Below are 24501 nucleotides of genomic sequence, written 5' to 3' on the forward strand. Positions count from 1 at the left end.
TCATCCAGCGAGAGTAAGAATGTGAATAAAATGAGCGCTCCTTTCTGATTGACTCATATAATTCGTGGTTTTCGTTGTGTCAACACCTTGGGAAAAAAAGAGATGACCATGGGAAACATAGACCAGAGAGTCTTTCCCTTTCTCTCTCCCTTTCTTTCTTGCTTGCTTGTTCTCCCTTTCCCTTTCTTTCTTTTCTTTTTCTTTCCCTTTCTTTCTCTCTCTTTTTCTTTCTTTCCCTTCCTTCCTTCCCTCTCTCTCTCTTCCTCTCTCTCTCTTTCTTTTCTTTTCTTTTTTTTTTTAATGCAGACATTTACCTGAACATCACAGCATAAATCCAGAACTCAGAATCCCAAGACGTCAGAACCATCAGAGATCCTTGAACATCTATTCCAGTCCTCCATTTTATAGGGGACACCAAAGCCCAAGGAACCTAGATAACGGGTGTAGAGTTACTCATCTTTTAGGGTCAGGGCCACTGGACCAGAAGCATCTGCCCTGGCTTGCTAGGGTCGAGGTGTGGTTGTTGTGTCCTGCATTGCACTAGTTTGAATACTCAGTACCTGCTGTCCATGTGTCTCTGCAGCCAGCAGTTCCCATCAGACACCAGCCCGGGCCTCTGCAGACCCCACACCTCTCTCCACAAGCCCAGCTGTGACTCCAGCTACAGATGCCTCTGTTCAGGACCAGCCCACCGTCCATAATAACGCAGAGCCTCGAGAGTGAACTGTGCACTCCAGGTCTCTCCCGATGAGAGAGAACCCCGACAGCAGCTGGTATTGGAAAGTTGGGGCTAGGGCATTATACTGAGAAACACATTACATGTCTTGTCAACTGGATGCGAATTTTGCACTTGATGTCTTTTTTTTTTTTTTTTTTTCCATCAAATCTGATTACAGGGAAGTACCCAGTACAGGCAGTGGGTAAACTGAAGGTTATCAGACCAATATTAGGAACATCGTGATCACAGGGGTGTGTTGGCGAGGTTGACTGGGTCACTGCAAAGTCCCTCCCTAGTGACTGTGTGTATGGGGGGGCGGGTTATGGTTTGCCCTGTGGCGTGTCTGAATCCTTATACACTGAGATGTGTTTTAAGAATCTTAGCCACTTATTTGTCCCCTTTCATTAAAGAACCGAAAATTGTGACCTCTCTATCAGTTTGAGAATCTTTCGGGATGTGTGTTGGCCACAGCACTGCTCCTCCAAGTCCAAAAGGCAGATTTCAATTTGACTTCCAAGACCCAGCAGTTCTAAGACACCTTGAAAGAAATCGGTTGTGGCTGGAAATGCAGGGAAGGCAGCAGCTTTGGAAATGGGTTTACATTTTTCTCCTTGACTTTTTCTAGGATCGTGCTTCTGAATCATTTAATGACATGGTTGGGTATCATTTCCTTTTCAATTGACTCCATAAAATACCACTTAGAAAATTCTTAGTATTTACCTGTAGTCTTCTCCATGAATTACCCATTAGAATAGAATGGTGGCAGTGGAATATGCAGGAAATAAGCCCTTAGCTCATAGTTCCATCCCTACCCTTATGCCTGCCTATTTTCTGTGTAAGGGGGTTGTGTGTGCATGTGTGAGAGAGAGAGAGAGAGAGAAGAAGAAGAGGAAGAGCAGACTGTCCATACACTGTATGCTGCTAAGGTAGTAAATAAATCAGTAATGCAATATTGTGGGTCCAAACTACTCTTTGCACTACTTTATTTACAGTAGCAAATAAAAATTATTTTTATACTGTTGACTCCTGGGATGTGGCTTGCTTTCTTTTTCGTAGTTACTGTTGTCCTCCTACAAAGTCCATGGACCTCCTACAAGGTGCATGCATGTTCCTCAAGGAGGCAACAAAAAAAAAAAAAAAAAAAAAAAAGGAGAGTCCTCCTGATGAGAGGGATTATTTCTGGTAACCCATGACTGTTTACAGATGGAAGGGGACTACCCTCCAGGGATCCCATGCTCAAAGTCTGCCCCCTGCAATGTCTTTATGGTACCGGATGGTATGTCAGGGCTCCAGGTATGTGGGGGCTCTATTTATATCAGTTCTGGGTGACGTCTGCCATCCATGCTCTTTCTCCTCTGTGTACCGTGTAGAGTGTTCTTGTATTACCAAAGGTTGTCTTCCGTGCTTACGACAGAGCCAGACTTTGGAGTCAGACGGCCCTGGATTCAGATTTCAGTTCTGTAACTTTTGAGGTCAATAACCTTGGATGAGTGATGAATGCCCTCTGGGTCTTGGATTACTGTTTATAAAATAAGGGTAATAAATTCCACCTCTCCTGACTTGTCATGTGGCTTAAATGAGATAACTTAGGTAAAACCCCCAAGACGGTGTCATGAACATGATTGGTTATTATTTTTATTAGAAGGAAAAGTCTGAGGGGCATCTGGCCGGTGCAGCCTGTAGAGCATGCAACTCTTGATCTCAGGCTTGTAAGTTCGATCCCCACATTGGGTGTAGAGATTACTTAAAAATAAAATCTTTAAAAATTTAAAAAAAAAAAAAAAAAAGGAAAGGAAAGAGAAGTCTGACGGTCCAGATAAAGGGCTCTTTGCTTTACCTGGATCCTCCCTTCATGACAAACACTCACTCTTCAGCTGCTGGGATCATAAGACGTCAGACTGCTCACTGGGAATTGCCATCAGCTCTAGGAACCTGCCCAAGGTTATGTCCTTGCAAGAGCGCCTCATGCCCAATGACTTGTTGATGTAGCGCAGGCTTTCACAACCTCAGAAATATGGACATTTGGGACCGATGGCTCTCTATTGTAAGGGCGGCCTTGGGCATCATAGGATACTTAGCAGCGAGATCCCTGGGCTCTACACACAAGATGTCACGCATGCACGCTTCCCCCACCACACACACACACACACACACACACACACACACACAGACACACACACATACACACACACACACAGTTGTGACAGCCGAAAATATTTTCAGACCTTCCCAAATGTTTTGGGGAGCGGAGTTGGGGGAAGGAATCACCTTGCACCACTCCTCACCTTAAGAATGACCTATGTAGGAAAAAAGCTTTCTTGCCTTATTTTGGAAGAGTTCTGAAGGGCCATCCCAACTCCAGAACACCATCTTGGTGGCAACCTCATTGTAGTTCAATTTCTCCCTCTACCTCATTCTGCCTTCCTTGTTTTTGTGTAGGATTTCCTGACACTGGTCCCATAAAACTCCAGATGCAACCCTGCATCTTAGAGTCTATTTCCAAGGAACACAGCTGTATTAGTCTGCTAGAGCTGCCATAACAAGGTGTCACAGACTGGGGGGCTCAACCAATAGAACTGTATTTCCTCACAAGTTTGGAGACTGGAAGTCCAAGATCAAGGTGCAGCAGGGCGGTTTTCTTCTGAAGCCTCTCTTCTTGGCTTTTAGATGGCCTTCTTCTTCCAGTGTCTTCACACAGTCTTTCTTCTGTGTGTGTCTGTGTTCTCATCTCCTCTTTTAAGAACATTATTATATTGGATCAGAGCCCACTCTAATGACCTCATTTTACCTTAATGATCTCTGTAAAGGCCACATCTCTGAATACAACCACATTCTGAGATACTGAGTATTCGACTTCAATGTTGGGAGGACACAATTCATCCCCATAATACCAACCCAAGACACTGTGGGAAATGGTTCACTTCCAGAACACGGGCTCATGGCAGCCATCTTGATCTGAGACAGTTGTCCAAACATGCTCATCTCCAGGTCATGCTGGAAAGAATTGGAGTTGCTCCAGGACCAAACTACTACAGGTGAAGCTGGTAGGCAGGTCACACATCAATTCATGTCCCAGCTTAGGCACTTATTCTCTCAGGAGTTCTCAGCCTGTATGATCTGGGTCTAGCTCATACCTTCTCAAGCCTCAACCTCCCTTCTCTCCTCAAGTTCTAAATTCCCTTCCTATGAGGTTAGTGTAAGGCTGACTGGACTAGAACACTGTACAATGAAGTCAACATGGGGTGAAGGTGGGAGAAACGAATGGAAGAGTGAGGTCCAGAGTTGATGTTTGCTTACTTCCCTATTACTGTCTCCTCCATTTAGAACATTCTTAGACCAGGGTATGTAGACCAGCAGATTGTGAAACAGATCGCTTTCACAGCACACAAATGCGATTGTGAAACAGATCGATTCATAGCACACAGATGCGATTTCTTTGGCCCATCCAATATTTTTAAAAATTTGAATAATTTTGTAACATCTTAAAATAAAAGATTTAGGGCTTCTCCTAATAAAATCTGAACACGTAAAAAAAAATAGCTTTCATTGCTGCATGACAAGAATTAGCTGAAGCTAAGTGGATCTGCCTTTTTTAGATAGAGGCTGTACTTTCTTGTTTACCCCAGTCCCACAGTTCCCTACTGATTTATACCTCAGCGATTTAGCCCACCTAGGTATTTCAGTTTACAACCCATGCTTAGACTTTCTTCTCTTTATTCTTAGTGACCGCATTTTGGCAAAGCTGAGAGTGACTCCCAGATTCATCTACTGCTTAATCATTGTCAAGCCTCAGTTAGCTGGGGGAGTGGTAGTCTTTCTTTCCATTCTTTGGTAGAAGAAGATGTAAAGTTGTGACTCATTTGAAGTCCCATCAAAGTGTCTAAAAAAATGTGGGATAAAATGTCAATTAAAAAAAAATAGTGTTTTTCTATACCAGCAGTATAGAATATTTAGTATTTCCTATGCTAAAAAATACTAAATAATTAAAATACTAATTTCCTTTATAATAGCAACAGTTTTTAAATGTCCAATAATTAACCCAATAGTAAATTCACTAGATCTTTACAAAGAAAACTAAAAATGTCAAAGTACATAAAAGAAGATATAAAGTACTATGCTGTGTCCATGGATCTAATAATAACATAAATATGTTAGTCTTCTCAAAATTAATGTGCACATTCAATATTTCAATCAAAGTCCTGAATTTGTGTTTGTGAGGAACTGACATACTGCTTTTAAAATGTATGGAAGGGTGCCTCCCGGGTGGCTCAGTGGGTTAAGCATCTACCTTTGGCTCAGGTTGCAGCCCTGGAGTCCTGGGATTGAGCCCTGCATGGAACCTGACATTGGGCTCCCTCCTCAGAGGGGGAGCCTGTTCTTCCCTTTCCCTCTGCAGCTCCCCCTGCTTGTGTTCCACTCACTCTCTCCTTCTCTCTCCCTCAAATAAATAAATAAAATCTTTTTTAAAAAAATAAAATAAAATGTGTATGGAAGAATATAAGTCAATGCACAGGTAAAGAAAATTTGAAAAAGAAGAGGAAAGAGAATTGACTTACCAAACATCATTTTACTACAAAGCACAGTAAAGCAAACAGTGGGGGATGTTATGAAGGAATGGACAAATGGTTCAGAGGGGAACAATGGAGAGCTCAGGAACAGGCCAGTTACATATGGTGTATGATAAAGTGTCATCACAAACCAGCTGGACTAAGAATAGAATATTTAGTAGTCAGAGTTAGGAAATTGGCTATTCACAGGTAGAAAAATAAGATGCACACTGTATGTCCTTTATACAGAAAAAAAAAAGCCAAATTTAATTAAAGACTTAACTGTGAAAGGCAGACTTGGGAGGCTAATAGGAGTAAATGTAGGACAGTATTTTACTGATTTTTAATTAGAAAGGATTTTTTAAAGAGTAGATAGATTTCTTTTTTTCAAAAGTGAAGGATTTTTGTTCTGATGACCACAGACAAAATTGGCAGATTGGTGACAGATTAGGAGAAGGCATTTGCACAAAAGGCATTTTGCACCACAAAAGATCAATAACTACAATGTGCAATGAGTGCACACTAATCTACCACAATAGAAAACCCAGTAGAAAAAATATTCAAAGCATATGATCAGATAATTAATGGAAAGGGAAAAATATAACAACTCACAAGTAGATAAAAGGCAGCTCAATGTAACCGGAAGTCAAAGAAATACAAATTAAAATTAGAAGCTATTACTTCATATCTACATATTCACAAAATGAGAAAGACCGATAATAATAGTCTGAGATATGGGGGAATAGAAGCTCTCATGCCTAGCTAGCAGGAGGGCAAACTGGTACATAATATGGCAGTAATGTACTTAGTGAAAATGAATTGTTTATTACCCAGCAAGCCTACACTTAAGGATGGGCTCCACAGACGGCACAGGTGTGACAGGATGTGTATGAGAGAGGATATTTATCATAGTGCTGTCTCACAGAGCAAGGAGATGGAGCAGCCTGGATATCCATTAGTAGGACAGCAGATGCAACAGATGAATGTTAATGGAAAACAATACAATAGTCAGAAAGAAAGGAACTAGACTTATGAGCAGCCACATAGAAAGATGTCAACAAATATATTACATATATATATATTACATATTTCATATATATATTACATATATATGCATGAAAAAAGTAAGAAACTGAATAAGATCTGTATCTCAACACTATTTGTGTAAATTAAAAATCAAACTCCCAGAGAATATTATATACACATGCATTTGTATACATACATAGTGTATGTATATATTTCTGTGTGAGTATATTTATACATTTTTTTCCCAGGTGCATAAGTAGTTCTCAGCCTTGGTGATATCCACATTTGGGGTTCTAAACATCTTTGTTGTGGGGGTTTGTCCCATGCATTGTAGGATGCTTGACAGCATCTCTGGTCTCTCTCCTAAATGCCAGTAGCACATTTTCAGGACAACCAAAAACTTCTCCAAACATTCATAGGTGTCTCCTGGTGGAGATGGAGAAACTACTGGGGATTAAGAATCATTAGCTCAAATAATGTATCACTGGCTCAAACTATTAGAGTGGCTAGTGAAGTATTCAGAGGTAGGGACTGGGAAAAAGACTGTGGGCAAAGGAAAAGTATTACAATAAAAAAAAGAGCAGTGGTGGTATGCCATGAACTGAAGAGAACAATTAATTCAACTTTGGGTACCTGAGTTCCAAATACAAGCAATGAAGAAACACAAAACAAACTAAAATTGGCCTTAGTGCTCAGGATTGGCAGGTGTTAGCTAGAGCTCAGTCTGTTACCATGTGAAAATCCTTGAAGGGAAAAAAAAATGAGTAGACATTATAATATTTTGGCTTTCACTGTGACTCTAGCCTTGGCTTTCCTTTACTAAGTCTGTGCTAATGCATATTTTGCAAAAGCTCTGGTGTTATGAAGACAGTGTTGAATTAACCAATGGACAGACAAAGCACATGCTGTGATCAGCAAAGCAGAGAATCAGACACTGGTGAGAAAAAGTCAGCCCTGATGAAACTGCCTGGATTTTAAAATTAGAAAAAGCTAGAAATAAATCTTTAAAAATAAATAATATTTTCTAAAAGTAGCACATAACCAAAAGATAAAATGAGGAATAAAAAAGCTAGAGTAGCTTTATTAATATCAGGCAAAATAGATTTTAAGAAAAAGAGTGTTACAAGAGATAAAAAAAAAAGGACACTTCATTACATTAAAAGGGACAATAAATCAGGAAGATAGAATAAATAGAAATAAGGAGAAATAGACAAACCCACAAAATGTGAACATTAACACACTTCTTTCAGTAATGAAACAACTAAAAATAAATCAGTAAGTATACAGAAGACCTGAATAACAAAACACTTTATAAGTGTTTTAACATAAAACACTATACCCCCAAATCACAAAATACACATTACTTTGAAGGACACATGGAATGTTTATGAAGATAAACTATATCCTGAGTCATAAAACAAGTCTCAATAGAATTCAAAATATAGAAATCTTACAGAATATATTATCTGACCACAGTGGAAATAAATTAGAAGTTAACAAAAATAAAGCAACTAGAATAGCTGGAAAAGAAACAATACATTGTTAAACAAACCATTGATCAATAAAGAAATCTCAAAGGAAATTAGAAAATATTTTGAACTGAATAATAATAAGCACATAACATCAAAATTTGTGGTACTGGATGGCATTAACTGTTTTTAAGAGAAGAGGTAGATCTTGGGGCACCTGGGTGACTTAGTTGGTTAAATGGCCGACTCTTGATTTGGGCTCAGGTCATGATCTCAGGGACCTGGAATTGAGCCCCAAGTTAGGCTCTGCACTCAGCAGGGAGTCTGCTTGAGGAATCTCTCTCTCCCTCTGCCTCTGCCCCTCTCCCTGCTCACGTTCTCTCATGCTGTCTCTCTCTCTCAACGAAATAAATAAATCTTAAAAAAAAAAAAAGGAGGTAGTTCTCAAATCAGTGATCTAAATTTCTACCATAAGGAAAAAGAAGAGCAACATAAACTCAAAGTAAACAAAGAAAAGCAAAGAAAAAAATAATAAAGAAAGGAGAAGATATTAATGAAATTGAAACCAGAAAAGTAAAGAGAATCAATGAAATCAAAGCTGGTTATTTGAGGAAAAAAAATCAATGAAATTCATAAGGCTCTGTAGAAAAGATAAAAAATTGCCAATATCATGAATATATGAATAATATCACTACAGATCTTACAGACATAAAAATATTAATAAGGAAATATCATGAAAACTTTATACCAATAAATTTGACATCATACACAAAATGGAAAATTCCCTAAAAGACATGAATTGACTGCCAAGGCTACTGTAAGAATAGATAATGTGAACAGTCCACAGCTTTTAAGGAAATTGAATTCACAGTTTAAAAACATTTTCAAAAAGAAATTTCGGTGCCCAGATGACTGTAGTGGTGAATTCTATCAAAAATTTAAGAAATGGGGAGCCTCGCTGGCTCAGTTAGCTAAGCATGCAACTCTTGATCTTGGGATTGTGAGTTTGAGCCCCACGTTGTTTGTAGAGATTAGTTTAAAAAATTTTTTCTTTAAAAAAATTTAAGAAAAATATAATGCCAAATCTAGACAAGCTCTTTCATAAAAATTAAGCAAAGGAAATAATTCAGTATCTATTTTATGAGGCCAACATTACTTTGACATAAAATCAGCCAAAGTAATACAAGAAAAGGAAACTAAACCACAGATCAGTAACTCTCATAAACACAGATACAAAGATCTCTAACCAAATATTAGCAAATTGAAACTTGTAATAAATAGAAAAGGTAATACATCATGACCAAATGTGGTTTACTCCAGGAATTCAAGGTCAATTTAATGATTGAAACCAATCAACGTAATTCACCATATTAAAAGACAAAAAATATAAAATAAGATATCTCAATAGATGCAGAAAAGACATTTGACAAAATCCAACATTCCTTTATGATAAAAACAGGCATCAAATTAAGAAGACAAGGGAAATATCTCAATTGCATGAAGGGAATCTACAGCAAAAGCTATAGCTATAGCTACATTTCCCTTAATGGGGAATGCTTCCCAGAAACAAAGCAAAAATGTCTGTTCTCACCATTCTATTAGTATTGTACTGAAAGTCCTCTGTAAGATTTCTAAGAAATACACAAAAAAGATACCATAAAAAACTAAGTGACTTCAGTAAGCCTGTAGGACCCAAGTCAACATACAAAACCAGATTATATTTTAACATATTACCAAAAAACAATTGAAATGTGAAGGTTTTTTTTTTTTTTTTAAGATTTTATTTATTTATTTGTCAGAGAGAGATATGGCAAGAGAGGGAACACATGCAGGGGGAGTGGAAGAGAGAAGCAAGCTTCCTTCTGAGCAGGGAGCCTGATGCAGGGCTCAATCTCAGGATCCTGAAATCATGACCTGAGCCAAAGACAGATGCTTAACCACTAAGCCACCCAGATGCCCAGAAATGTGAAATTAAAAAAAAAAAAAAAAAAAAAAAAGCAAGCTATTTACAAGAGCATCTGATAATATGAAACATCTAGGGCTAAATTTAACAAAAGATTTATAAGATCTGTATTCTGAAACTAAGAACATTACTGAAAAACTTAAAGAAAAGCTAAATAAAATGAAGAGCTAGATCATGTTCATGGATCAGAAGATTTAATATTTTCAAGATGTCTATCTTCTCCAAATTGATTTATAGATTCAATGCAATAGCAATCAAAATCTCCACAGGATTTTTTTATTTTGGTAGAAATTGTCAAGCTGATTCTAAAATTTATATAGAAATACAAAGGACCTAGAACAACTGAGGCAATACTAAACAAACAAACAAACAAAAACAGAAAAAGAAAACCTAAAGGACTGACGCTACCTGATTTTAAGACTTATGATAAAGCTACAGTTATTAAGACAGCATAGTAATGCCATAAAAATAGACATATAGATAAGTGGCACAGAATAGAGATTTTAGAAATTCCCACACATGTATGGTCAATTGATTTTCAACAAATTGGGCAAGACATTCAACTTCTTTGGAGAAAGAATAATCTTTTCTTAAAAACAACACTTGATAGTCATAAGCAAAAAATTAAACCTGTACCTTACCTTCCACCATAGATAAAAATTAACTCAAAGTGGATCATAGATATAAATGTACAGGGTAAAACTATAAAACTTCTAAAAGAAAATATTAGTAATATTGAACTGTCAAAGATTTTATATACAAGACACAAAAACATGAACTATAAAAGAAAAATATCAATAAATCAGATTTGATGAAAATGAAAAATTCTTGCTCTTCAGAACACTGTTAACACAAATGAAAAAAACAAGCCACAAACTGGGAGAACATAACTGCAAAAAAAGTACACGACAAAGGACTTGCATGTAGCATATGTAAAGAACTCTTACAATTCAATAATAAGACATGAAAAGTTCAATACAAAAAAGGGGGGGGGGCAGACGAACTGAAGACACTCTTCATCAAGCTAGCTATAGGAATGACAAATAAGAACATTAAAAATATACTCAGTATCAGTAGTCATTATGGAAATGCAAGTAAAAATCACATTAGATACCACTGTGTACTTGCCAGCATGGCTAAAATTAAAAACTTTTATCGTACTAAATGTTGATGAGGACATGAAGGAACTAGAACTCTCATTTACTGCTTGTGGGAATGCAAATGTTACAACCACTTCAGAAAAAAAGTCTGGCAGTTTCTTAAAAAGTTAACAGTGTTAAGTGTTCATTTAGTTAATTTAGTGTTTTCAGATAAAATAGAGGATGTTAAATTGGAAGTTCACATAAATAATAAATAATTTTTAATACAGGTATGACCTAAAAATTTAACAAGACATATATTTTTAAAAAGTTACTTGCTGTTTATCTGAAATTCAATTTAATTGGGTACTTTATATTTTTGTTTAGTAAATCTGGCAATTCTACTTCCAATCATTCCATTCCTAGGCATTTACCCAAGAAAAATAAAAATGTATGTCCACTTGTATATATAGTGTTCATAGAAGCTTTCTTTGTAATAGCCCTAAACTGGAAACAATTCAAATGTCCACGAACAAAAGGGATAAACAAATATGGTATATCCATATAACACATTACTACCCAATATAAAATAAAAGGGAATGAACTATGGATACACATAAGCTATGGATGAATATCAAATTAATTATGCTGAGTGAGAGAAAGCAGACAATAAAGAGTACATACCAAATTTTTCCATTTACATGAAATTCTAGAAAGTGAAAACTTATCTATAATGTCAGAAAGCTGATCAGTGATCGCCTAGGGCAGGCAACGGTTGAAGTAAGATGCAGAGGCAAGGAAGATGTTTTTGAAACTTCTAGGAGTGATAGATACGTTCATTATCTAGATTTCTATTTTATTTTATTTATTTATTTGACAGAGAGAGATAACAAGTAGGCAGAGAGAGGGGGAAACAGGCTCCCTGCTGAGCAGAGAGCCCGATGCGGGGCTCGATTCCAGGACCCTGGGATCATGACCTGAGCTGAAGCAGAGGCTTTAACCCACTGAGCCGCACCCTCATTATCTAGACTGTGATGATGGTTTCATGGCCATTTACATATGTCAAAATCTATCAGATTGTTTATTCTTTACATATGTGCAGTATATTGTGTGTCAATGACACTTTGACAAAGCTATAAAATTTTGTTTTGAATTTTCCTGTGTGAATTTACTCTGTGTATAACAGTGTGTGAAATTCTCCAGTGGATAAAACAAACATTTTACTTACTTGGAGGGAGAAGACCAACAAATATAAAAAGTTAAATAAAAGCACGAGCATTAAACAAGATGTAATTTGGGACAGTATTTGCAAATATTAAACCGATGTATTTTAATTTATCCCACAATTCATGTTCCTTTGAAACTTTCTCCCTCAGAGAGGGACCTAAATCTTATAACCAGAGAGCAGAAGAAAACAGATATTTGACTTCATTAACAGGCTAAGGGGCTTGCCAACTAAGCCTGGGAAAAGAATGGGTTTCTTACATTTCTTATATCAAAGGGTAGATTTGGAGAATTAGCTCAAGAATTTTTCTATCAATGGTGGAGAGCCAATATTCCTTCCACTTGTGACAACTAGATACTATGATTGAAAGAGTATAATAAGAGGGAAAAAAAAATCACACTTTAGAGCCAATGATGGGGAAAAGAAGAGAGGAACAGAGTTTGAAAGCAGATGCCATGGTCCTCCTTTTCTACATTCTCTCGACATCCTCTGTGTCCTGCCAGTCTTGCTGACCCTCTTGCCAGTACCTGAGGTTCAATCAGTGCCTTTGTTTGCTGTAGCAAAGAGCAAGAGCCTGAGGCTTCCCAGAGGCTTCTTAGCTTTCTGTGTGATTTGAAGATGAGCAGAAGCCTATGTGTGCCCTGAGGGAGAAATGGAGAAGGTAGCTGAAATTGCTGGCTGTCTTCTCTAAGAGGGGTTGCAGCTATGGGAATCTTTTTATTTATTTTGTTAAGGAGGCTCCGACATAGTAGGTTTGAACTCATGACCCTGAGTTCAAGACCTGAGCTGAGATCAAGATGCAGATGCTTAACTGACTGAGCCACTCAAGTGCCCTAGTTATGGAAATCTTTAAACATCGGTGAAAGCCAGAATGGCGGCCACTGGTGAGCAGCAGTTGGAGAAGATGGCTCTGAAGCACTGCCCAGGCCAAGGGAAGGGACCACACGTGTGCTGATTGCAGATGTTTGCTTCGGAAGCTGGCCCAATGACTAGATAGTATGAAGACTTCACACACCATCGTAAGCATCCTACAGGTTCTACCATTCTACCATCTTACAAGGGAATTTGGGGAGTGGGGGGTGATTCTGAAAGAGGAAGCATTTTACCTAAAGAAACTGAACATCCCCCAAAGATACTCTGTTAGTTTATTACTTTGGAGTAAATAGTTCCCTCACCCTGCTCCCCCGCCTTCCCCATCAATAATACCCAGAGGATGTGCACTCCAATGTAAGTCTAGACTATAGACAAACTAAAGAAAATTTATTTCCACTGCACATCTTTGTGTGATGTACATACCTCTGCAACCCATTACCAAGATAAGATATGTTTCAAGGCATTCAGTGATCGAGAGCAAGAGTAGTAGCCAGAAAGTGAGGAACAGTCACAGAGGTGGGGACTCAGTCCTATAGCCTGCGTAAGGTTTTAGGCAGAGAGGAGGAGCATGTCAGGTGGGGAGAGCTGCCTGAATGAGGGTCTGCAGGTGAGGACAGGCACATTCACCTCAGTAGATGAATGGTGAATGTAGGTGAATGCGGGGGAGAGGGGAGCAGAGAGCACACGTTGACCGGAGGGTCTCTGGTGCCCCACTTGGTTAGCATGACCGGGAACTCAGCAGAGAGTGAGCTCAGAAAAGGCTGTTCTGAACAGGCATGGACCTGCCTTCTGGAAAGTTTGCAAAAAGAAAGCCAGAGAACATGGCCACCTGAATGTCACTTGGTCTCTCAATAGGTCAAGAAGCTGAATGTGGTCATGTGATGGCTCCTGGGGCTTACAGCGTGGCAAACAGTTTCAACATGGTGCTGAGAGGGACTGGGACGATTCTTCAGAGGGCAAGTCTAAGGCACTAGAAACACCAAGGGTCACTCTCCTAGGAAGTCAATCTACGGAAACCAGGGACTCAGAATGAAGGTTGGCTGGCACCCAGGAAAGAGAGCTCTTATCTTCTTGTTTCTATTCAGTCCATAAAGAATGTAAGCTGGCTTGATCCTTGAGAACTGGCCTGACTCATATTTCATGTCCCTTCCTGAGGCTGGGCTGCTCAGCCAGGCAGAACTTGCTGAGAGGTTGTAGAAGAGGAAGAGGGTTTCTCTTTGCAGCTCTGATGCCTGGACATGGCCTGCCCCCACCTCTCCCTTCCACATCCTGTCTCATGTGTTTTTAATCAGTTGACACTTTCAGGCACACTTCTCCCTCTGCCTCTCTGACCTGGGCCTCCTGCAGCAGGCCACATAGCCATGGGACAGACAGCATGCCTCCTGTCTGCACCTGGAGTCCCACATAGCTCAGGTGAGTGCTGGGCTGAGAAGCCCTATAGCTTCCCCCCATGTCACACAAAGCCAGATTGTATCCAAAAGGGTTCATCTCTGTGGAGAGGAAGAACAGAGTTGTTTGGCCAGGACCCTAGGCCAGGTCAAGTGGTGCCCAAACTGGTCATATGGAAGAGTCCTACTTTGGCCCCAAAATAAAATAAAGCAACAAAAAGCTTATACCCATTAGAACGGCCCAAATCTGGAACACTGACAACACCAAACACTAGCAAAGAGGCAGAACAACAAGCACTCTAATTCATTGCTGATGGAAACGTGAAATGGTGCAGCCCTCTGGAAGACAGTTTGGTGGCTTCTTACAAAGCTGAATGTACTCTTAACATACAATCCAGCAATTGCATTTGGTATTTACCAGACAAATTGAGAACTTCTCTCTGCACAAAAACCTGCACATGGCCGTTTATGGCAGCTTTATGGATAATTGCCCAAATGTGGAAGTATCCAAGAAGTCCCTCAGTGGGTGAATGGATAAAGAAACTTTGGTAAGTCCAGAGAGTGGAATTATATGCATAGCTAGAAAGAAATGCACTGTCAAGCCATGGGAAGACATGGAAGAAACTTAAATGCATAGAACTAAGTGAAAGAAACCAATCTGAAGAGGTTACATACTATATGATTGGAGCTATATGACATTCTGGAAGGGGCAGGACTATGGAGACAGTCAAATTTAGTGGTTGCCAGACATGTGTGACAGGGAAGGACAGGGATGAATAGGTGGAGCATAGGGGATTTTTAGGGCAGTGAAAATACTCCAGATGATACTATCAAGATGGATCCATGTCTATACTTTTGTCCAAACCCAGAGACCATATAATACCATGAGGAAACTCTAATGTACACTATGGTCTTAGGGTTACAATGACATGTCACTGTAGGTTCATCAACTGTAACAGATATATCACTCAGGGAGGGGGAAGTTGATTCTGGGGGAGACTATACAGCATGGGGACAAGTGGTAAATGAGAAATCTCTGCTTCTTTGCTTGAATTTTCCTGTGAGCCTGAGACTGCTCTAAAATTTAGTCTTAAGGCACCTGGGACATTCAGTCAGTTAGGATCTGACTCTTCATTTCTGCTCAGGTGATGACATCATGACCCTGAGATCAAGCCCTGCATCAGGTTCTGTGTTCAGTGTGGAGTCTGCTTGAGATTCTCTCTCTCCCTCTCCCTCTGCACCATTCCCTGCTTGCACTATCCCTCCCTTTCTTTAAAATAAATAAATAAACCTTAAAAGAAAAATTAGTCTTAATTAAAAAAATAAATGATTAAGCTAATAGGGGGTTAATAACTGTTTAAATGAATAATGTTTACTTTTGAAGAAGAGTCACAGTATAAGAAAAATAGTACTCATTAGGACTTTAGGAAACATTTATAGGAACTCTGGGAGGCCTTAAAATAATTTCATCACCAAAAGGGTGTGTGAGACCCACAGGTCTGCAGTCACCCACAGGTCTGCAACCACCCACAGCATGCCCACCTGATGTACATGACTTTCAAGGAACCCTGAGCAACCTACAGACCATCTGGGCTCAGTTCACTGGTCTCATTCTGTCATCTCTGAGCTGATGTCGAGGTCTGATATACAAGCATTGGCCTTTTTCACTCGCACCAGACACAGAGACTTGAGACTCCCTCCTTTTCTCATTTCAACTATTCCATAATCCAGCTCAAATTTCTCGGCCTCTGGAAACTGGAAGAGAATTGACACTCTTCACTATTTGCCATTTATTTGGTACTTTCTGTACATTATTCTGTTTCTGTAAGCAGGGATCCCAGCAGGACCCGATCTACCCTTGAGAGTGGTTGAAGGATACCCCACCTCACAAAACACTGTTTGGAGACTTGGATTTGCATGGAAGCTAGAATGTCTTCTGGGAACGTATCTTGATTGCTGTTCATGCTGGGGTTCAGACAAGCCTGACAGACTTAAGGGCTGTGGATTGGCCAGGTCTTACAGAAGGCAGGGAAGAAATTGATCCTACGGACTCAGACTCAGTCAGCAAAAGGCCCAAAGGGCTGCACAGGAAAGCTAAACTGGGTTTGCTGTGGTTGCTATCAGAGGACCTCTCCTTAACTCTGCAATTCTAGAACATTCCACACTTGAAAGTGCTGTTTTGCTAAATTCTGACAAACTTCTGACCAGGCTGTGTAGTTCACCGGTTGAGTATAAATGAGGGAAAGAGTATTTTCTATCCTTATAAAAGCAATTACCCTAAATCATGAATCTAGCACAGTGTCCCACTGTAGTACACTGCTCAGCAGGCAATAGAGAGTTGTTAAGTTTGTGAGTCAAGCTGTCCCACACCATAAAATTTGTGTCCTCTCCTATTTCTCAGTGAATCTCTATTGCAGCCCCACCAAACAGCAACTCTGAGCTGCTCAGCCAAAGCAGAACTCAAGCTTCGAGTGGTACCCTGGCAGAGTTTTAGGGACAAAGGGCTGGTGGGGGAAGGGGGTACCCCCCACACACTGAGAAACATCAAGACTATTGATAATCTGTTTTTGAGGAGGGAATTTCATCTTGAGTAGAGGAGCTATTGTAAATCGGGGATCAGTATGAATGCACCTCAATTGTATCCTCAGGGGGTTGAAATCTGAGACTTTGGGTTTATATTCCACTTAATGTTCACAGTACCACTGGAAGCCAGACATATTTTCCCCATTTTACAGATGTAGAAACTATGTTGCTGAGGAGCAAACCACTGTAGAGCTCACTGGGATGCAGCCATAAGCAGCTATTCCTCACTCAGGCACCTGTGGGTTGGCTTTGATTTGGCTGATTTAGGTGGGACTCAGCTGGGCTTGTTTCTAGGCAGTGGGGTACATCCAGGCATGCTCAAATGTCAATCCCATACAAAAGGCTCAAAAATCCAACAGTGTAAGTGCATTTAAAGCCTTTATTCCGGGCTGCCTGGGGCTCAATTGTTGAACGTTCCACTGGTCATTTTAAGGTCACGATCTCCCCCGTGGTGGCATCGAGACTGGCATTGGGCTCCACGCTCAGCAGGGAGTCTGATTCTCTCTTTCCCTCTCTCTCTGCCTCTCCCCCAACTCTCTCGCAAATAAATAATTATATCTATTGGTATATTTATTTATTTATTTATTTATTATTTTTTAAGGTTTTATTTATTTATTTGACAGAAAAATACAGTGAGTGAGGGAACACAAGCAGGGGGAGTGCAAGGAAAAGCAGGCTTCCTGCTGAGAAGGGAGTCCCCCTCCCCATGTGGGACTCTCCATCCCAGGACCCTGGAATCATAACCTGAGGGAAAGCAGATGCTTAACGGGGCCACCCAGACACCCCCAATAAATATATCTTTTAAATAATATATTTTTTAAATAAAAGCTTCATTCACGTCGCTTCTCCTAACACCCCATTGGTTAAAGCAAGTCACTTGGGTAAGCCATGTGGGCAGGGAAGCAGATGCTTCCTGTGGAAGAGGGAGGGGCGTTGCTTTCAACTCCTATTTGTCTGAGGCCAAAGCTAGAGATGCTTTCTCGCAGCGTCTGCTCACTGCCCCCTCTAAAAATTCTCTGGTTTGTTGTCTTTACCACTGAATGAAGCAATCAATTTCATACTTTCGCGCTGTTGTTCAGGTCTTTGTGCTTTGGCATTTGCTTGGTCTCTGCCGTGGGACTGTTGAGTATTAAAGCAGGGACACTTCTGGGTCACCCCCCACCCTGCATGATGCTGACACAGAGAAGGACCACAGTAAGTAATTACAGAAGGACTGGTCAGGTGTATCATCATACCAAGAAGCCTGCGGTAAGTGCCACTTTGAGTATTCTGGCAGATTATGTGAAAACAAGCCCAAAAGAGTTGAGTGTGTAGCTGTGCCCCCCTCCCACCATGCTGGAGGAAGATGACAACTCTTTGTTATTTCTGAGGATCTGCCACCAGCAGGTACAGCTGGATTAATCAGCACTGTGTCCTCCTTGCAGACTTAATTAGCAGCTCTAGTTGAAACTCAGCTTCTTGTTAAAACTAGACTTTAAAAAAGAACTGTTCCAAGTTTCTATCCTAACTTTCAGTTCCATGTCATGAGATATGAGACGAAATCTCACTGTTTTAAATTGAGTTGTAATTGACATATAGCATTTGTGAAGTTTAACGTATACAATGTGTTGATTTGACACACTTATACATTGCTATTTGATAGCTACTGTAGCCTTAGCCAACACTTCCATCACATCACATAATTATCATTTCTTTTTTTGTGGTGAGAACATTTAAGATCTAGTCTCCGAGTAACTTTCAAGTATATAAGGCAGTATTGTTAAAAATTAAAAATAGAACTACCATATGATCCAGCAATCTCACTTCTTGGTATATAACCAAAAGAAGTGGAAATAGGATATAGAAAAGATATCTGAACTCCCATGTTTATTGCACCATTATTCACAATAGCCAGGATAAAGAAATAATATGTGTCATCAGTGAATAAATGAGCGAAGAAGACATTCTGTGTGTGTGTGTGTGTGTGCGCGTGTGTGCGTGCATATATAATGGAATATTATTCAGCCATGAGAAAGAAGGACATCCTTCCATTTGCATTAATATGGATGAAGCTTGAGGGCATTATGCTGAGTGAGATAAGTCAGACAAACAAAAATAAATATGATATCACTTATACGTGGAATCTAAAAAGGCAGAATTCCTAGAAACAAAGAGTAGAATAATGGTTACCAGGTCCATGGGGGTGGGGGAATTTGGGATGTGGGTCAAAGGGTATAAATTTGCAGTTATAAAATGTATAAATTCGGGATGCCTGGGTGGGTCAGTTGGTTAAGCATCTGCTTTAAGCTTGGGTAATAATCCCACGGTCCTGGGATCAAGTCCAGCATCAGTCTTCTTGTTCAGTGGAGAGTTTGCTTCTGTGTCTCTCTCTCCCCCTGCTTGGGCTCTCCCTGACAAATAAATAAATAAATAATATCTTTAAAAAATGCATAAATTCTGGGGATCTAATGCATAAAATCTCATTTTCTAAAAAGAGTCAAGAAATGGGAGTCAGAGTGATTCCAGAATGCCCTTCCCCTAGTCAACTGAGATGATGATAATGCAGGTTAATACTTAGCTAAGCACTCACTTAGTGTACAAGGATCATGCATTCACCACCTTGCTCAATCTTCATCTTCCTTAACCTTATAGTTATTACAACTGTGTAATATTATAATTATTACCCATTTGGCAGCTGGAGAAAATGAGTTTTGAAGAAGTAAAGGGATTTGCCCAGTGCCCCAATGTTACAAATAGTAGCTCTGGGAAATAAAACCCTGACCAAAAAAAAAAAAAAAAATGCTGTGCTCTTTCATACTCATTGCTCAATCCCTACTGCATTCTTGTTTATTTTATTGAAATGATTTCAAGTGCTACAAAGTACAGCAAATAATATTCGTGTATCACTGATCAGTTTTGTAAAATGTTACCTTTTTCTTTTGTCTTTTGGTGATTGGTTTTATTTTTTTATTTTTTTTTATTTTTTTTTTTTAAAGATTTTATTTATTTATTTGACAGAGAGAAATCACAAGTAGATGGAGAGGCAGGCAGAGAGAGAGAGAGGGAAGCAGGCTCCCTGCTGAGCAGAGAGCCCGATGCGGGCCTCGATCCCAGGACCCTGAGATCATGACCCGAGCCGAAGGCAGCGGCTTAACCCACTGAGCCACCCAGGCGCCCTGGTGATTGGTTTTAAAACACCAAAATATTACAGACACAGAACATGACCCACAGCCATCCCTCCTCTCTATTCAGGGTAACCACTTAAATTTAGTATTTTTAATTCCAGCAATTTTTTTTAATGTTTACTACATATGTAAATAAATACAAACATTGTATAGAATTATTTTGAATGTTAAAAATTCTATTTCCTTACTATCCTTCTAAAATGTGTTTTTCATCCCACCTGATGTGTTTGGGATTTCTCTATGTTGATACATCAGGAATATTGCTATATACTTTATTTTGTACTTATATCATTGGTTACTCATTCTCCTCTTGGTTTTTGTTAGGACAAAAAATACATCAGTGTATATTTCCCGTCTGAGTTTCTTCATGCACATTTGCCAGAAATTTCTGTGAAAAGTACCAGAAAGTGATACTCCTGTGTTGAAGGGTATATTTTGTACCTGATTCCCGTGTGGGTCTCCAATGAGGTCATACCAGCTTCCACTGCCACTAGCAGGACCCAGGAGCCCCACATAGCTTATATCCTCACCCACACTTACGATTGTTAGAATTTTAAATATTTTCCAATTTAATGTCAGTAAAAGGCAGCCCATTTTAATTTATTGTCTTTGATAGTTAGAAGAAGTGCATCTTAATACTCCATTGCCCAGTCATATTTCTTCTTCTGTGAATGTTTTGATCTTATTATCTGTCCATTTTCCTATGGAACTGTCTTTTTCTTATTGATTTGGGACTCTGGATACTACTCATTAGTCAGTTACATGTGCTGAAAATATATTAATTCCCCTGGCATATGACTTATCTTTTCATCTTTTTAATGACATCTTCAAGCATATAGCAATTTTAAATTTCAATGTAGTTAGTTTGCTCAATTTTAAATATGTTAATCTTCTATTTGAAAGGCAATACATACAGCTTAAAACTCAAGAGGTACAAAGAGCATATAGTGACAAGTTTTCTCTTGCTCTTCCTCAGTCACCCAGTTACCTTTGGCATCCTTCCAAAATTATTTTATGCACATAAAAACAAACTATAAATATATTCACCTTTGAACCCCAATATGAACATACTGTGTACACTGTTATGTATAGTGTGTCTTAGGGTTTTTTTCACCCTTTATCTAAACCTTGAAGATGATTCCATATCAGTACTAAAGAGTTTACATTTTACAGCTCCAGTATCCCACAGTATGAATGTATTATAATTAATATTTTACCAGTTACTGATTAATACTTGGTAGTTGGCCAACTTTTGAGGAATAGAAACAGTGTTGCACTGAGCAACCTATTTAACCAACAGAATATATGTATGTATATGTATATTATATATATATATACATATATGTATATATATTTTTTCCCCTATAAAGAAAAAAAATGTTCTTTTATGTGTGCATATGTCTAGGGAACAAATTCTTATATATGGAAATGCATGGTCAAAGGGTAGGTGCAAATGTACTTTTGATAGATATTACCAGATTTCTTCTGTAGGGGTTATAAAAATTTACTCTCCACAGCACTGGAAGAAGGTCTGTTTTTTATACCATGGGTGATACTATAAATCAGATTTCTGAGTTTATACCAACATGAGAGATAAAAAATAGTATCTCAGTGTGGTTTTAATTTGTGTTTCTGTTACTATCCGTGAAATTGAAATAAATAAAACATGTTTAGATTGTTTGAAAACCACTTGTATATATTTTTCTGTGATATATTTGTTCATATCAAATTATTGGTGCTTTATTGATTAGCAAAAAGAATTTTCTTTTTTTTTTTTTAAAGATTTTATTTATTTATTTGACAGAGAAAGACACAGCAAGAGAGGGAACACAAGCAGGGTGAGTGGGAGAGGGAGAATCAGGCTTCTTACTGACCAGGGAGCCCAGTGTAGGGCTTGATCTCAGGACTCTGGGATCATGACCTGAGCCAAAGGCAGGTGATTAATGACTGAACCACCCAGAAGCCCCCCAAAAAGATTTTATTTTTTAGTGAAATCAGCTCTTTGTGATATAAGTTGTAAATTTTTTCCCAGATGGTTCCTTAGGTTTTTGACTATACTTAGGTGTTGTTGTTGTTGTTGTTGTTTTAGTAATTTCGACACCCAACATGGGGCTTGACTTTACAATGCTGAGAACAAGAGTTGTGTGCTCTACCAGCTGAGCCAGTCAGGTGTCCCCCCACCGTATTTCTCTACTTTTGTTTAATTCTTCTCTGATCTGTTGTCATCAAAATATTTCTCTTGGGTTTTCTTCTTAAAATTTGTAGTATTTTGCTTTTTTACATTTAGTTTTTCAATTCATCTGAAATTAATTATTGTTTATGTTGTTAGGTATAAAAGTAATTTTAGTTCATTTCCCATATATTACATATAATTAGTTATATTATATTAGTTATATTATATTATAATTAGTTATTAGTTTTATGTAATATATTTAGTTATATTATAACTATATAAGAATATATATGTGTGTATATATACATATGTATGTATATATATATAATCTGTATCACTTATATATATTATATATATATAAAATATATATATAATCTGTGTCACTTATTGAAACATCCTTTCTGGGATATCTGGGTGACTCCGTTGGTTAAGCTTCTGCCTTCAACTCAGGCCATGATCTCAGGGTCCTGGGATGGAGCCTTATGTTATGCTCCCTGCTCACCAGGGAGTCTGCATCTCCCTCTCCCACTGCCCACCTCCCCCAGCTCATTCTTTCTCACACTCTCACTCTCTCTCTCTCAAATGAATAAATAAAATCTTAAAAAAAAAAAAGAAAAGAAAAGAAAAAGGAAACTCCTTTCTGTCCCAATAGATTGGTACTGGTACTCTTGAAGATAATAAAATTTTCATGAATATAAGGATCTATCTGAGTTCTCTATTCTAGTTTGCTTATCTATTCCAGCACTTTGTAACCTTCTTACAATCTGAACACACAGAAAAATATCATCTTCAAATTGTACACTGGAGTAAACAGAAGAGGCTGATGGTCCCTCCTGGGGCTTTAGCTGCTTTAGGCCCCACTAGGACTCCCCTAACCACCCTAAGGGCTGATTGGATCATATCTCAGTACATTTTTAACACAATGAAGGGGCATCATGTCTATTTACCTTAATAACAAACCACTTTATTTCTATAATTACAGTTGACTCCTAAACAAAACAGGTTAGAACTGTACAGGTTCACTTACACATGGAGTTTTTGGATACAGTGCAGTATTGCAAATGTATTTTGTCTCCCTTTGATTTTCTTAATAATATTTTCTTTTCTATAACTTAACTTGTTGTAAAAATACTGTACATAATATATATATAACACACAAATTATGCGTTAATTAACTGTTTATGTTATCAGCAAGGCTTCTGGTCAACAGTAGCTCCTAGTACTATAAAAGGATTATAAAAGTTTTAGGGAAGTCAAAAGTTATGTGCAGATTTTCAACTACACAGGGTGGGGGTAGGGGATAGTGCCTGTAATAATAAATTTTGGTATTCATCTGGTAATGCAAATCACTCCTCTATTTTTTCTTCAAGATTGTTTTAGCTAATTCTTTTTCTGTCCCTTTGCTTTTCTAGAAGAATTTTAAAATCAGGTAACTTACAGATTAATTTTTGGAGACTTGAAATATTCAGTCTCCTTATCTATGAACATGGTACACATCATTTAGTCATTATCATCTTCCTAAGCTTTAAAAAGCTTTCAGTGAAGTTTTATAATATTTATTCTAAAGGTGTGACAAGTCTTTTGTTAGACCTATTCTTTGGTATATTATTGTTTTATGGATATTTTGTATAAATCATTCTTTTCTCTCTTGTTTAAAGAATGAGAAGAACATGATAATGTCAATAATATTAATATTGCTACTGCTAACACAATAGTAAATATTTATCCTCTACATAGAAAACATTATTCTAAGGACTTTACATATTTTAACTTACTTGATCTTCAGAAAAACCTTATTTAGTAGTTTTACCATTATTCCCATTTTACAAATGAAGGAACTGAGGTGTTGACAAATTTTTCAACTTGCCCAATGTTGTCCAGTTGGTGGATGACAGTATTGCTTTGGAGAATTAATTTTTATAAATTTAAGGACACCAGAGGAGGAATCCAAGATGGTGGAGGAGTAGGAGACCTTAGTTTTGTCTGGTCCCAGGAATTCAGCTAGGTAACTATCAAATCATTCTGAACACCTGCAAACTTAACTGGAGATCTATGAAAATATTAGCTGCAACTCTACAAATAGAAAAGTGACCACTTCCTGCAAGAGTAACAAGATGGAAAATTTCACCCCTTAAAAGAGAACAAGAGGTAGTACTGACTCCCAGGGACCTAATCACTATGGATATAAGTAATATGTTGGAAATAGAATTCAGAATAATGATTATAAAGATATTAGCTGGGCTTGAAAAAAGCACGAAGACACTACAGAATTCCTTTCTGGAGAAATAAAAGA

General features: G+C 38.4%; 1 protein-coding gene across 3 annotated transcripts in view; it reads left to right on the forward strand.

The window, feature by feature from the left end:
* The window catches only part of SEL1L3 (SEL1L family member 3), a 128938-nt gene that overhangs the window by 98333 nt on the left and 6104 nt on the right, over positions 1–24501 (forward strand). Inside the window, exon 24 of one of the 3 annotated variants that reach the window (XM_059164258.1) lies at positions 13756–14021. The exons of 1 other annotated variant lie outside the window; for it this stretch is intronic. In XM_059164258.1, the coding sequence (XP_059020241.1) occupies positions 13756–13874 (119 nt within the window). In that variant the 3' untranslated portion in view covers positions 13875–14021. Of the gene's footprint in view, positions 1–583; positions 1742–13755; positions 14022–24501 lie in introns of those variants that run through there. One more of the 3 variants, XM_059164250.1, reaches the window with a different exon arrangement.

This window comes from Mustela lutreola, chromosome 1, assembly GCF_030435805.1.
Source record: "Mustela lutreola isolate mMusLut2 chromosome 1, mMusLut2.pri, whole genome shotgun sequence".
Lineage (NCBI taxonomy): Eukaryota > Metazoa > Chordata > Mammalia > Carnivora > Mustelidae > Mustela > Mustela lutreola.